The sequence below is a fragment of the Alosa sapidissima genome, chromosome 5 (genome assembly GCF_018492685.1).
Source record: "Alosa sapidissima isolate fAloSap1 chromosome 5, fAloSap1.pri, whole genome shotgun sequence".
In the NCBI taxonomy this organism is placed as follows: domain Eukaryota; kingdom Metazoa; phylum Chordata; class Actinopteri; order Clupeiformes; family Clupeidae; genus Alosa; species Alosa sapidissima.
In genome coordinates, this window is record NC_055961.1 from 33,080,328 (window position 1) to 33,096,635 (window position 16,308).

At 48.4% G+C, this 16,308-nt stretch overlaps 1 protein-coding gene across 1 annotated transcript; it reads right to left on the reverse strand.

The window, feature by feature from the left end:
- Positions 1-5,783: 5,783 nt before the first annotated feature.
- Positions 5,784-14,902, reverse strand: flrt1a (fibronectin leucine rich transmembrane protein 1a). Its single transcript, XM_042092429.1, is given in 3 exon segments — positions 5,784-7,581; positions 7,583-8,923; positions 14,584-14,902. Coding segments are annotated over 2 exon segments (2,115 nt in total). The 5' UTR covers positions 8,753-8,923; positions 14,584-14,902; the 3' UTR covers positions 5,784-6,636.
- Between the last annotated feature and the right edge of the window lie 1,406 nt (positions 14,903-16,308).

Genomic DNA, 16,308 nt, shown 5'->3' on the forward strand with positions numbered 1-16,308 from the left:
TGCAATATGGAGTGCAGCTGAAGCAGAGGGGTGATACAACCTTGGCCATTATGAGCCAGAGCAAATACAGTAATTACCGGTGCAGATCATTTTAATATCAGCAAACTAAATAAGGAGGGAAGGAGAGAAGTCCTCCTTGCACTAGACAAATGCCACAAGAGGCGAGGAAATGGGTTGACTTGAGCCCTGCAGAGGTGTTGGCTATGAATGAAAAAAGGAGCTTAAATGAGGTGTGTGTATGTGTGGGTGGTGTGTGTGTGTGTGTGTATGGGGGGGGGGGGTGATTGGCTGGGGAGAGAGAGGCAGGGAGAGAGTACGGCCGTGTGGCATGGCCCATCGATTGATTTATTCCGGCTGCATCGATCAGTGGACAGCCCTGTCCGTGTGGAAGAGCGTGAGGATTAAGGCACTGGCTCATGTAATGAATGGCTCTCGTGCACCATGGAGAGCGGGGTCGGCTTTAAATCAGCTTTGCACAGCCCGGGTCGGACAGCGTCCTGGAAGCACAGGCCTGTTTGTGTGTGTGTGTGTGTGTGTGCTGATGAGGGATTTGTTTAGATTTCCCTCAGCTATACGCCAGTCCCTTCTCTATTTCGTTTTATCAGCTCTTGCACAGGGCAAGGCACAGAGAGCCACAAACAACTGTCACACAGGTGCAACAAGAATATGTTTTCTATAACTGTCTCCATATAAAAAAAAAAACAGGAACTTACTGTAAATAGAACTCCAATAGAGCTTTAATTTAATTGTGACCATGAAATATTACCTGGACATCTCTAATTGTTTTTCTTCAAACCCCATGGCCGGCCTGCTGTCCATTTGTCATTTTCTTTTTATTTCCTATAGATCGGTTTGTAGCCATAATGGAGTTTAGAGAGTAATTAGGCACTTTTTATTCTTTTTCCAACCCACTCTAAATACCAAATATTGCTCAAGGCAAATTTGTCAGGCCTTACAGTAGCCTGGAAAGAAATTGGATTGATTGATTGATTTATGTATGTCAGCTGAAGGACACAGACAAAGAGACATTCCACAGTGGAGTAGAAGTAGGGGAGGGGTGGGGCTGTGGGGGGGGGGGGGGTGCAGATGGATGGAGGAATAAGTAGGGGACAGAGCAGGGGAGACGGGTGGGGTGGGGTTGGGTGGAGGCAAACAGAGACTAATGAAGAAGGAGACACGAGGATAGATTGTCACACAGACTCACTCACACACACAAACACACACACACACACACACACACACACACACAAATACAAACACACACAAAAACATACACATTTACACATGTGCGCTCACACAAACACAAACACACATACAAACACACACACACACAGACACTGACCTCATCCTCACTCAGTGCTGATCAATACAGAAAACAGGCTGTTTATGTCGCTCCCCTCTATGAGCACTTTGAGTGGGGTGGGAGTCCACCTCCAGCCTTGCCCAATGATCCCTAAGCCATCCCAATGCTTTGATTAAACATGGCACCCCTAGTAACTCTATGAACCATGGTAGCCCAATGGGCCCCGGGCACTTGGACTCTGCTCTCTGCATGAGTGAGAGCAAAACATCACTCTTTCCTTTATGACTACAAGCCCTCAGGCTGGAAGATGTCTCAGTGTATTTGCCTCTGCATTTGTCCAAATTGAATGTGCTTTTTTGGTCACCCCAACAAGCAACTTGAATCAAGTAAAAAGTACAAATTTTTTCCATGATGTATTTATGTGCAATATTTTGGATATATGATTGTAATCAATTCATTTTATCTCAATATCATTCTCACATATTTTTTTCTTTCAAGATGAAACATAATTGACCTAAAATACAGCTTTTTCCTTGAGAATGCTAGAATAGGATCACTGCCTTCTGCTTGCATCAATAGGCAATCATATTAAACATCATGAATCAAAATATGCTACATTATTATTTTTAGTGAAATTGTGGTTGATGATGAATTGATTGCCCATGGAGCAATAACAATGTGATGCTATTTTATCGTAAATATGCAAACTACTTAATAAGACATAATTACACATCTGAACACAAAAGACTTCAACTATTTTCAATGCTAGAATTTAGAATCCAAATGAAAATCCTGATTGAGGATTTGCATTTGTAAAAAAAAATAAAGATAAAATAAACGGTAGAATATTGTGTGTGTGTTTGTGTGAGGTTTGAGATGCAGATACGAGGTGTTGGTGAGTACTGTACCTGCGTGTGCATACAACTCTAGGCCAGCGCAGAAAAAAATCAATACATCTGTAATCACCTGTAGTCATGCCCCAGCTGGGACTCCCTTTGCAGAGATTATTGTGTGTCAGTACAACTCTGGCTCAACCCAACACACGCCCTCAGAGCCATTGTTCTGTTCTGCACAGAAACACCTACACACACACACATGCGCACACACATTGTTTCTTTTCTATCTATTTCTGTCTCCTCTATCTATTGCTGCTCCGATAAGCGTGCAAAAATATACGCCGACCCTAAACTATGTCTAAGTTGCATTTCCATAAAGAATATGATTATAATAATAATCATTGCATATACCTCACAACATCACAAGGATGTTGTAAATATACACCATACCAGAGACATTTCAGTACATCTCGCCTTTAATCACATAGAAAAGAAACATACTTTATACAAAATAGTTGTTTTTTTCTCTTTGACTTATATCACAGAGTCCAGCAAAGGAGGGGGAAGTGATGTTTCAAACGCAGCAGCCTACAAAAAAGTTACAGTGAAAACGCTTCTCAAAGACCAAACAGCAGACCAGATAACACTCTGATTAACAGTCAGTGTCTGTTCTTTTTGTGTTGGAAAACTAAAAATGAAAGTAGCAGTAGTAGTAGTAATAATAATAATCCACAATCTTGTCCGGATACTGCTCATGTTCTTGTCTTATTTGTGTTGTCCATGAAGAATACCTGCATCCATCCTTGCAGACTCATGACATTCTCTCCCTGCGGCACCATCAGGAAAAGGCACATAATTTCCTGACGGTGCTGCAGAGAGGCGAGAGAGAAAGAGAGAGAGAGGAGAGGGCGGAAGAGATGAGAGCGAGGGAGGATGAGAGAGTGAGAGAGGGAGGAAGAGAGAGCACACAAGGTCATCATGTTTGGCCATTTTCAACACGGCATCCATACGGGCGGCATGTGGCGCTGCCCAAGAGTAATTACTGTGGCCTCCGGAAAACAGCATTGCCATTATCGTACTCGCAGACTGCCAAGTGTGAGTCGTACATCCTCCCCCTCTGTCACACAAACGCAGCGAGAGAGGGCTGAGGGGTGGCGTAATGTCAGTGACGGCGGTGGCAGGTGAAGACGATGTCAGTGGAAGTTGACCATCACACGGACATGATGCGAAGGAGAGAAGAAAAAAAGATGGACGACTCATTGATGCAGCCTAGAAAGACCCTCGCTGAGAGCTCAATTATAGCGCAATAGGAGTATAGAGGAGGCTGTCTATTTGCACAGGACACAGAGGAGGCAAACACTTTTCTAGCGGAGCCAGGACTCGGTTGGGGGGAGGGGGGACATCTGTGTTAATGGACTGCAGGTGGAACAACTGCTGGTCCGAGTCGGCAGGAGCTGCAGAATCTGCAGATGGTTTCAATAAATAAATAAATAAATAAGATAATTAAATAAATAGTCAAATAAATACCTGCTGCCATCACCGCGTTTCTCACAAAAAAAGTCTCACAAAGACTAAAGGACACACACACCCATTGACATACCTATGGATGTGTGCACAGACACACATACACACACACACACACACACTCACTCATAGGCTTCTTGTATATGAAAGAAAAACACATCAAATTATGTGTTTATACACAGGAAATTCTGGGAAATGGATGGTAGGACAAACAAGGCTGCAAATGGAAGTTAGGCATCATATCTGCCTGCGTATGTTGTGCACTCCACTGCACCAAGATCACCCATACAGTATATCAATCCATCTGTGAAAACCTGTTGTAACTTGTGCTCGAGCAAAATATGCAATCGTAATATTAGTGATAAAATGAGAAACATCACAGTGCAAATGTCAAATCGAGGAAAAAAAAGGTTTGTGTTGCACTTTGAATGGTGCCACTTTTAAGGACAGCAATGTAGCAGTGAACAAGGACAAAAAAGTGCTGGTATATGAAATATTTGTGAGGACTCATGAACATAAACCGAGTGGGAGGAATGTGCTGACGCTATCAATGTTAGTCAAGCCACATCTGTAGAACATAAAGAAAATATGTTCTGGGTTGCACCAGCACTGGGGAGAAAACTCCCTCTTTCCCACCCTCACATCCCAAACACGGCCGTACGTTCCCCCCTCGTACAGCAAAGACAAAGAAGCACAATTTGTTTCTATCTTTCAAACAGTGCAGTTATAAATGGTTCTGTGAACAGAGTCTGTGGAGGACACTAATGCGATGTGAGATATCAGGCTATGACAAACAGGTTTATGCATGGGTGAGCTTCACTGCTCCCGAGCTATCATTTTACTTCATCTCTCAACTCTTATTTGTCTTCTGATCCCTCTCCCTCTCTCTATCCGTCTCTCTTTCACTCACTCTCTCTCCCTTCGCCTTTCTCTTGGTTCATATGCCTGTAATAAAGAATGCCTGTTAAGTGCTGCTTCTTCTCTCCATTAGTAGTGCTGGGAGGCGCTCGGACTGGGCACTGAGGAACGTGTTCTCCTGTAAGCCCACACCCAGGGGCCAGACCCAGCTCCCTTCGCCTCTCTCCGCTGACCCTCTCCTCAACCCTCCCACAGTGCAGGTCCACAGTGAAACGGTTTCGTGTTTTTATGTCAAGTTTACTCTAGTCTCCCTGACGGCCCCCACTCACACCAACTCGCTCGGGACGGATCCTAAAACGACCTCAGAGAGGAGGACGGGAGGCCTTTCGTTATTATCTCGTAATGTGTTTGGCTTGGAGCAGGTGATTAGCACAGACTAATTTCAGACTGAGACGTAAGCTGTCATCCTCTCCCCCTCTGCCTACCGTTCCCTTGGCAATATGAAAGCTCATCCAGAGCTAGGTGAGGCTTACGCAGTATCTTTGAAGCACTATGTTGCAACTACACGGGACTCGCGGTGTTATTTTTGTATAACCATAACACCACTCTCTTTTACTTCTTGCTACAACCCACCAGGAAGTGGATAAACCTTCAGGCTTCTACCATGAGAATTTCCCAGTGGGGGCACAAATGAAATATTGAAAGCCATGACGCTCTCATACATATCATTATTTCAATTGGCATACTGTCACATTCCCAAATGGCATATTCAATATCTAAATACTCTCAAAGCCCCGAGGGGTAATTTGTCTATTACTATTGATGGTCCTTAGTAGTCAAAATTACAAAAACAGAAAAGCATGAAAAGATCAAATACATAAAGGTGAACTCTGAGATTTGGTGGAAAAGAACTACTTGGGAACAGAGAATTATTTTCACAAAAGATGTCCATTAATAAGTGTAGGTTTATGTCTTTATCTACACACATGGATTGCATTCAGTACAGCGCAGAGATTTTCACTCTCCGAAATGTTTAACAGCCAACCAATCACAATAGGAACCCTTTCACAGATTTACACAGTACCTGGGGTCGGATCAGACTTTAAAGGGCCACGTTAAAAATACAGTATTTCTTTAGGCATGTACTGTTAGCTTGCTGGCAAGTGACGGTATTTGAGGCATTACGAAGCATGTGGTAAGACTCCTTTCCGAGACAGACGGACAGACAGACCGACCGACTGACCGGCTCTTCAGGTATTTTATGAATCTGCATTTTGGGGTGTGGGGGGGGGGGGGGAGATACAGCACAAATCAAGTCTCCTTTCACGGTGCAACAATCATCTACAGCAAGTAGATTAGGCTTCTCCCTTTGGAGCCAAATGTCAGCTGATCCATAAATATCCCACCACCAGTCCTTTCATCATAAAAAATGCCTTACTGCAGCAATCAGTTTCCTCTGTGCGCTGAAGCAGAGCCGGAGAGAGAGAGAAAGAGAGAACCCACAGGATGTAGTGTCCTTTTCTGTGTTCTTTCCCGATGACTGCTGTAGCCTTTTACTGCATGGCAACTGCTTGGACAGCTAACCTCTTGCGCCTTTGCAGTTCGCAGGTTTAGATTCTTGGGTGGCTGCTTCTTTTTGTGTGTGTGCGTGTGTGTGTGTGTGTGTGTGTGTGTGTGTGTGTGTTTGTGTGTGTGTGTGTGTGTGTGTGTTGTCGACCTGAATAGCCTGTGTGAGCAAAGAAAGAAAGCAACACTGGTCCGTGTGCAAAGTCTTTTTTACGATGTTAGCTTCTTCTGTGCAAGGCTACTTTGGCAGTCACCTCTCCCATCGAGAGTGCGCACGCAGGGGAAACAGTGTAATAACACCGATCATTACCGGAGTGCGAAACTAGCAGTTGGTTGTCGACCGTTCACCACCGCAGCCTTTTGCGCACAGAGGGAGGGGACGCCCCCCAGGGCACAGGAGCCAATTAAAAGTTTCCGTGCCGTAAACAGCGGGGCGAAGTTGGAATGGAAACCAGAAGGCACAAAGGGGTGCTTCACAACCCATGCTGATAGAATAAAAACTGTGCATCTATACAGTACAGGACATTTCTTACTGCGTGGTGAGCCCCATCACGTGTAGGAGTAGTCTAAATCTGGGATGCCGCCTTCTCTGTAGCCACGGTTCGTGCCGTAGCCAGTGGTGTTAGTCATTTGGTGGGGGGGTTTGTATAGTCCTGTGCCGTTTGGAGGGAAGATGGTGTGAATGATGTAGTCTTCACGAAGGGGTTTGGGCTGCAGGGGCTGTCTGGTGGCCATGGGGGTCATCTGGAAGCCGGGGCCACGTATCTCGAGGATGGTGGTGTCCTTCTTCGTGCCGGACTCGATGTAGTCATCGTAGGTCTTGCTCTTGCTCTTGCGCGAGTTGTTGCGGGTGTAGTGGTCTCGGGAGGAGAGGCAGCCGGCTCGGTGGGTGTACCAACAGAATATAGCCAGGATGAGCGCCAGGGAGACCAGAGCCGTTGCCCCACCGATGATGCCCGCGAGGGGCAAGGTGGTCAGGTGCTCCGACCCCTTACCTTCCCCGTCCTGTCCGGCGTCCTGGCTGGGGTCAGCTGTCTCAGTCTTGGCACACACTGGCTCGTTGTCTACGTCGGCGTCCTCGCCCGCCACCGCGCCTTTGCCCACTCCTGGGCTGCCAGCGGCGGCCAGCGGCACGATGCAGATGACGTAGCTGGAGCGCGGCTGCAGGGCGGTCAGCAGGTACTCGCGGCGGTCCGACTGCACCAGCGTCTCGGTGATGGAGCCCATGGCGGCGCTGGTGCCCTGCCGGAGCCAGCTGAGGCGGAAGGAGGACGAGTGCTGCGCCACGCTCCAGGTCACGCGGATGCTGTCGTGCGAGAGCGCCTTGACGTTGAGCGCCAGGTTCTTGCCCACGGCGCTGCTGCTCAGCTTGTAGTCCAGCCCGGCGTCCGGGAAGCCCAGGCTGGGCCGGCGCGAGCGCAGCGTGAACAGCGAGCCCTGGAGTGGAGAGAGAGTGGTCGAGCTGGCCGCCACACCGCCGCCACCGCCGCCCGCCCCCCCCCACCGCTGCCCTTTCCCGGCTCCCAGCAGCCCCGGCGGCGGGGGCTGTGGCCTCGCACTCCTCCATCTGGCCGGTGAGGTCCCTCAGGGCCAGGTCCCGCACCCTCTCGGGCCCCTGGCAGGTCAGGCCCCTGACCGTGATGGTGTTGCCGCGGGCGTGCAGCCAGTCGTGGAGCCAGCGCAGGTTGCACGTGCAGTACCACGGGTTGCTGCGCACCAGCAGCTGCGCCAGGCCATCCAGGTCGCGGAACAGGCCCCGCGGCAGCGTGGTGAGGTTGTTCCCCGAGAGGTCCAGCCTCTGCAGCCGCCGCATGCCGTCCAGCGAGCCCCGGGGCATGTGGGTGATGGCGTTGTCCTGCAGCGAGAGCCGCTGCAGGTGGGCGGTGGGCAGGTTGAGCGGCGGCCGCTGCAGCGAGTTGCGCACCAGCGACAGCTCCGTCAGGTTGGAGAGCCGCGCGAACGTGTCGTCGGCGATGCGCTGGTTGGCCAGCAGGTTGCCGTCCAGCACCAGGCGCCGCAGCGACGAGAGGCCGCGGAAGGCGTGCGTGGGGATGGTCGAGATGCGGTTGTCGTCCAGGCGCAGCTCCTCCAGTGAGGCGGGCAGCCCCGACGGGATGCTGGACAGGTGGTTGCGCGAGAGGAAGAGCAGACGCAGCCGCGGGTTGTCCACGAACGCCTGGTCCTCGATGCTGACCGTGGAGACCGAGTTGTCGTCCAGGTGCAGCTTCTCGAGCAGGGGCAGACGGGCGAGCGCGGCTCGGGGCAGCACGCGGATGTTGTTGTCCTGCAGGTGGAGCTCGCGCAGCGACGGCGGCAGGTGCATGGGGAAGTCGTCCAGCTCGTTGTCATAGAGGTAGATGACCCGGACCGTGGTGAGGTGCTCGAGCGACGTGGGCAAGCCGGCGTTGTCGATGTGGTTGTTCTGCAGGTAGAGGACGGTGGCGGACGGCGGCAGCGGTGGGATGCCGCTCAGGCCGCGGTCATTGCAGTAGATGAAGTCCTCATCGCACCGACACACGGAGGGGCAGTAGGGGTCTCCTGCGTCCAGCTCTCCCAGGCCCTGCGCCGCGGCGACGCTAAACTCAAAAACCTCAGCCATTAAAGTCAGACACAGCAGGAGCGTGAACAGGCAATCACGGGAGTGTGATGATCCTTCAGGGGCCATGTTGCTGCTTCCCTCTCCTTCGACTCTCTCCTTCGAATCCTCTGATTCCTCTATTATCGCCTCCAATTTCTTGATGCGTCTGTGCAGCGGCAGCAGCGTCTCCTCGCTGCGCCGAACGTCGAGTGCTTATTTATCTCAAGTCCCTCTGGCTACCAATCCAGTGTCACCAGCCTGTGGAAAATTCCAGAAGACACTCTGTGTTAGTTACCCTGTAAACTATTTGCATAATCACATATGGTTTGTGCAATGGCAGATAAATATTTGCAATGATACAGTACTATAGCACCTGCTACACGATTATTCCACTACATGTCCAAAGTGTGAAGCATTTATTATTCACTGTCACCCCTCATCTTAGACTGCGAGACAAATCTATCCATACCACAAGTAGCCTCCACCAGATATGAGTTATAATAACAAGACAGAGATGGAACGAGAGTGTGACAGACAAGGGAGCAGAGGAGATGGGAGAGAGAGAGAGAGAGAGAGAGAGAGAGAGAGTCAGGGGAAGGGAGAAATAGAGACAAACCAAAAGGTTTTCCTTTATCTAATCTGTCACAATTCCCAGCAGGAGATCTGTAAGATGTCTAGGATCTGTTACAATGCACAGACGCATTACACGTGCTTATTTACAATGTATTAATCACGAGTCAAAATGAATAATTGAAGTCATCATCAGTCGGAAATAAGCAGGCATAGCGTGTCATGTGATCCCCGTGCACTGACCGAGACACTGTGTTTTGTTTTAACGAGCGGCCACTAAGTCCCTGGCTGTGGCCTGGGGGATGATTATATGTGCTAATCTTGTGGCCTGTTTGTGCTAGAAGATTTTGGGTGAGATTTGGGGTGTCTGCTTGAGACGGAACAGCTGGGCGGACGAGTCTGTCGAGCAGCGTGGAGTATTTGGGTCACCTCTTTCAGAGGGTCGCCATGGCGAGAGAGCGAGAGAGAGATTGCTATGGTGCATTGAGTGGGAGGGATTAAGAACATATGGAGTTGTGATTGTGTTGGATTAAGCAGGTGTTCAAAAGAATGGCACATGGATGAACAATAACAACACACAAACATATTTACAAACAAATACACACAAACACATTTCTTCTTTCATCTTAGCCTCCTGGAAAGGTGAAAATCAAAAGAGTGGTGTCACGTGGTGGTACTCTAGGCTTCTATCTTAAGCTGGCTGGCTTTTAAAGGATATGGGGATTGTAGCTGAGAGTACGTATTTGTTTGTCTGTGCCTCAGTGCACGTGTGACTTAATGTGTTTGTGTGTGTATGTGTGTGTGTGTGATTGTGCGCGCGCGTGTGTGTGTGTGTGTCTGTGTGTCTGTGTGTCTGTGTGTCTGTCGGTCTGTGTCCATGACTATGTGTGGGTGAGAGACAGTTTTTTAGCTTTTCTGAAAGTGAAAAAGTCTCATGCCTCAAAAATATGACTGACACTGGCCAACACATTGACGTCTCTGTGTGTGTATGTGTGTGTGTGTGTGTGCGTGTGTGCCTGTGTGTGTATGTGTGTGTGTGCCTGTGTGTGTGTGTGTGTGTGTGTCTGTGTGTGTGTGTGTCTGTGTGCACCTTGCAGACTCTCATGGCTTCACCTCCTTGTGTGAGATAGACAGGCATATGAAATAATGTCAGGAGGCTACCGTGCATGTGTGCATCAGTAAGAGAGTGTGTGATGAGTCCCCTCCAGTGTGGACCAGGGCCTGCCTGCCTGACACACCATCCACACACACACACACACACACACACACACACACAAAGGGCCGTGACAGACGTCAGCTTGGTAAACGGGGCTGAAGCCATGGGGGGATTGGCTGAAATGGGACCGTCCAGACAGCAAGTCGCCTCCAGCACAACGCAGCACCACCACTCTAATAATGGAAACGGAGGCGGCCGAGAGAGTGAGAGAGAGAGAGAGAGAGAGAGAGAGAGATGACGAGGGAGAGGGCAAAGAAGGACTGTATCAATTTACATGGAGGGACCGAGGGAGAGACAGTGGGAATAGTGATTGAGTGAGCGTGAGCTTCCCTGCTATCTTTATCCCAACAAAAAAAAACACAGCATTCTAGCCATATCTGGAATCGCAAGGTGTCACGTGTGATACAGGAGAGAAAAAAACATCTTGGCATTATCAGAGAGGCCCGCTGGTGCATCAGGTAGCCCATCCGTCTGATGCTGCACAGAAGATAATGTCTCTGTGTGGTTTATCAATCACACCACCACCGTCCAGTTTGCCTTGGGTACGGCTGGAACGTAATATCTGAAACGCAGGCTGGACACAGAAACGAGGCGGATGGGCATTATGGCGTCTGCGAGAACAGAGGCATGGGACGACGTATGAATTCATGAGAACCAAGCGGGGGACCCGCATATCTCTTTTTTATTTATATCAATAAAAGGCATTACCTGGTGCCTCCTGGAAAAGAGATTATGACTGTCATTCTTCTCCCCGAGATGGATATTTCAAAGATTCAAATGATTTATGCCTGTCCATCCAACCATTTGTACAGCCTCCCATTTCCTACAGGAGAACCTAGTTCTCTGTGCATGATATCTGTATTATGTTGATGAATGTTTTATGTGCACTGCACAATGTGTCTTATTTCCCAGAAATGGACCGAGCAGTCTGACAGCTGCAGGAAGTAGATATGCTCAATAGGAGGTGACAGCGGAATCATGAGTGACAGTCAAAAGCATGCTGCAATAGGCCCTGCATCAACAGTCTGTTATCAGAGCGTAATCTGGAGTGGGATCAAGTCCTCAGAAAAGCAAAATGACAGGCCCGTCTCTGAGACCTGCGCTAAATCAACCCCGCTCCAAATCCCAAATGGCCACTAAAGTGAGCCGCCGTGATCAAAACCTGTTGCCACACAACTCATTTGGCTCAATGTCTCTTGCCACGGAATCACAGATTAAAAATAAATCCTGGAGGCATTAACTGCCAAGTCATGCCCCCCCTGGCAGTAAAGAAAAAAAAAATGTCTACAAATGGAGAGGAGGGCAAGCGTGGCACGTGAGAGAGGGAGAAAAAAGAAGAAAGAGAAGAAATGAGAGAGGGAGAGGCTAGGGGGATATAATGTGAATGACTAACTGAACATCTGAACGTTGGATGAAGAGAGCCTTTCAGCAGAACACAAACAAAGGCAGTCGGCGCAGCTGTGCTTAAATACTTGTGCGGAATGAAGCCATGGCCATTGCCAGCACAACAATCTAATCTGATTCTGTACTTTAAAAACAGCATTACGCACAATAGGATTGTCGTCTCAATTCAAATATCCCAACTCATTTCCCTTTAGTGTCTGTCAGATGATGTCTGAAAAAAAATGATGCAATATGATGGCGCAATGATTGAGTCGGTTTTTATCTTGATGACTGTCATTTTCAGGGGAAGGAGGGGGAGTCTTTGATATCTTCAGTGCAGCCTGGTGAATGATAACAGTGTGATGCTATGGATGCTGGCATTAATATATAATCCCCTGCAATGCATGTGTTTACTCTACTCTCTGTCGTTACACGGAAACAAGTTTCATAATGCATTAAAGGTGGTGGCTTTGTTCTAATGGACCATGCCCTGGCATGTGGAAGAGAATGGGAGCGGATATCTGAAAACAACAGGAAAGATAGAACACTCTCTGTGTAGCCCAGAGACATGGCTTTTTAAGATTTTAAGAAGATAAGGGATGTATCTGTTTGTTTATGCATTTAGCCTCTTAGATTCTCTTAGTGTTTTTGTTTTTGACAAATTCGGTCTTAGCAATTCTTGCTATTTTGCCATGGTCATAGCTATTTTTGATTGAAAACATTAGGTTGTTTATGCGAGAATCTATAGTGCAAAACATGATTTTCAATGTCAATGAAGGGTAAATGAGAGGATAACAAAACAGTGATGCAGAGTCCAAGTAAATAGGACAGTAGCAAAATACAAATGCACCGTATACAAGGAAAGAATTGAAATGAACTGGTCTTAACTGAATGACACCTGGCAGTTCATACAAGTTCAATGTCAAGGTGAGTGGAATTGAGCAGACTCTTTTACCCAAGGTGATGGGCTCACAAAGTTTGGTGATTGAAACCAGGCGTTTAGCACTAGAAGCGAGCACTAGAGCACTAGAAGCGTTTCATAACTACTAGAACTGCTATCATTTTGACCCCTCGATTTTAAACTCAATATTCAACATTCAAAAACAACAAAAAAAACATTGCACCGGTCGCAGCGGTCCTAGTGTTAGCAGGGGAGGTGTGTGTGTGCTCTTCTGTATGGAGACTTATGTGCTGTGTATAGCTGGCGAGGTGTGTGTGTGTGTGTGTGTGTGTGTGTGTGCACTTCTGTACTGTGTATGTTGACTTGTGTGTTCACCTGCATGCCTTCGTCTGCTTCCCCTGCTGTGATGGCAAAGTAAAACACGATGCCACCAACATAGACTCAGTTTCAAGGTGGCGGAAATGCTGCTGAAATGTCAACTGTGGCTCACCATACATCTCTGAGGGCAAAGGCATATAATACATTCCATCGATGTGTGTGTGTGTGTGTGTGTGTGTGTGTGTGTGTGTGCGTGTGTGCATGTGCGTGTGTGTCTCTGCTTCATCTGTATGCCTTGTATGTGATATATTTTTGTGCAGGTTTAAACAACATTGGGTGGGTTTCCACTGACATTTAAGTGTGATCTAAAAGCTGTGTCTATGCATCCATGAACACTGAAGGCACCCTCGTTCTCTCTCTCTCTTTCTCTCCCTCTCTTTCTCCATCTCTCTCCCTCGCTCCTCTCCCCGTCACCCTCCTGCTCCCCCTGCACATGCCCTGCATGAAGAACATGGCTGCTGATTGAGTCGCATTTTCGCCCTGGCTCTCTGTGGCCTCTGTTTCACTGAGCCTCTCCCGCAGCCCCCCCCCCCCGCCTCTTTCTTTCTCTCCTTCTCATTCCACACTTTCCTTCTGCTATCTCTTTCTCTGCTTTCCACTCTCACTCCACATTCTCTCCCCTCTCTCTCTCTCTCTCTCTCTCTCTCTCTCCTCCAGCTCCGCAGTGTATTTATACCACAACATTTCATAATCTCACTCTTCCTCACCCTCAATAAGCCCGTTTCATCTTCAGTCCTCCATCTCCTCTTCATTCCTCTATTTCATCTGTCTCTCGCTGAGCTCCGCCTTTCTCCTCCGATGCTCTCTTTGCTCATTTCATTTGGTGAGAAACACAAGCTACCAACCCCCTCCTCCTCCCTTTTTCATTTCTCTCTCTCTCCATCCCTACTCTCTATTACATTCACTAATGCTTTCTTTTGCACTCTTTCTCTCTCTCTCTTTCTGTGTATGTGGTCTCTCACAATGTTCTTTTAATCCCCCCTACCCACACCACCCCACCCACTTTCACTGTCCATTTCTCCTTCAGCTGACGAAAGCCGCTGAGATACAATTCCTCCAATGTTTCTCCTTCCTCCTGACAAATAATGCTTCCTGCAGATTAAAATGCCAACCCCCTAACAAACATCCACCAGTGCCATCTCCCTTAGAGTCAATTCCCCACTACACCCTACACTCATGAAAAAAAAATAATTCTCAAGTGCCAGGGCTGCTGTCGTTTGCCATTTTGTGTGCAAAGGGTGTCTGGGAAACTATAACTGATACGATGGGTTTCATTACTCTAATTGACAGGTTCTGTTGTTTGGGGCGGCGAGAGCACACTCTACCTAATCTGGGAGGCAGGACAAAGACACACTGCCCTTTTCAAGGCGAGCAAAGGCGGGCTGTGGATTGTCACCAGGCGGGATAAAGGTAAGGTACACATGAGTATCTGCTCTGGCTGTAGAGGTTTCAGTGAATGAGGGCTCTTACCTTTTACCTCTAGCTGTCTGTCTCTCTCTCTGCCTCCCTCGCTAGTTGGCTCTCTGGAGAAGTGGATCAGGTGTGCACTGAGCAGCGGGGGATCCTATTCAGGTTCGCAGAAGGTCAAACTCCCACCCAGCTGGGGGATTTGGCCTTCAACCTCGCTCTGTGTAAAGTCCTCCCATAGGAGAAGGGTTTGATGGGAGACGGCGCCGGACGCGCTGAGCAGAGTGTGTCAAACGTGGAAGAGCCGTGACAGCCGGACGCGCTTTTTTCAGGATCTATCCCTGGAGAACGTCTGCCCAAAGCGCTTCCTGGTCTCGTCTCACAGTCGCGTCCCAGTCGAGGAAGACATGACGTCCACTCCCAGAGCAGAACCTCATTTTACCCCCACCTTTTTCGCCTCCACGACCAGGATTTGACAGCCTCCGAGGTTGATGGATGGGGTTTGCGAGGGGGTAAATGGGTTCAGGTCAAAATATCGCACACTGTTTCCAGCCACAAGCCAATAGTCTGATAGTCCACCAAACAACAAATCCAACGGAAGGTTTTCACCTTTTTTTTTTCAGTCAGAAACTGAAGTGAACTGCCAGAACATGGCATGGATTTACAACTGGGCCGCCCCCAACTGAGAGTTGTAATTTTAAAACTGGTGAACTAGAGGAACAGTAATGGCTCTTTCATGGCACACTCCTTGATATTCAGGGCACAGAAGTAGAATTTATGCTGTTTCTTACAACATTACGCCATTGTCTGGTCATCGTCCTCCCACTCTGCTTCTGCTGAGACGTTATCTACTTCGCTTTCTTTAGTGTGTGTGTTCGACGAGTTTATTTTGACATCAGCAGATATTGAGTCCTTTTGTTTGCCGATGCTGTCCAGACAAAATATGTTCTCTCTCCTCTATTCAGTCAATCTTGCTGGAGCCAGGGAGCTGTGAAGGCAAACAGAGAGGAAGAGATATTAGTGACAAAAGCCTTTACAAATATGCAGTATTCGCAGCTTTAGCATTAGCACGGGACTGTTTAAAACGGAACAGTGTTTGCCTCTTGGCTTTGGGCAACAGATGCCATCCCCTGCAGTAGGCTACTAATACGGAGGATCGAAAGAAAAAGAAAAACAAGAAACCCGGCAATAGATGCTTTCGTTGCCAGTGCTGTAGAGGAAAATGATTCATCTTGAAGACTTCTACTTGTGAATTCAAATTCAATACTCCTTCCAGGAGTGAGTGAGAGAGAGAGATAGAGAGAAAGACAGGGAGATAGAAGGAGAGAGAGGATAGAGAAAGACAGGGAGATAGAAGGAGAGAGAGGATAGAGAGAGAGAGGGGTTTAAATATCTAACTAGATGTACGAGCAGTGACCCCGCTGGCAGCTCTCAGAGCGGGGGCCGAGCCATAGGGGCTGGTGTTATGACTGACAGGTTGGAGTGGTCCATGACGAGCGGGGAGGGGAAAAACAATATAATCACACCTGCCCGGCTGGACTGCTGTTTAACCTCCGTCGCCGGCATTAGCGGCCGAGCCGGCACTCTTCCCAGAGCTAGAGCAGGAGTTTGGCTGTGACTTCCATCAATACCAGATTGATTTATCACAGTGAAGCCCAATGTTCTCCACCACCGTCTCCAGACTCCCCCCACCACCACCAACCCGCCCCCGTTTCCCTGATGCCTGAGCCTGATGGTCAGTGTGAAGGATATTGCTGACAGATGAATAACTCACTCAACTGACATACG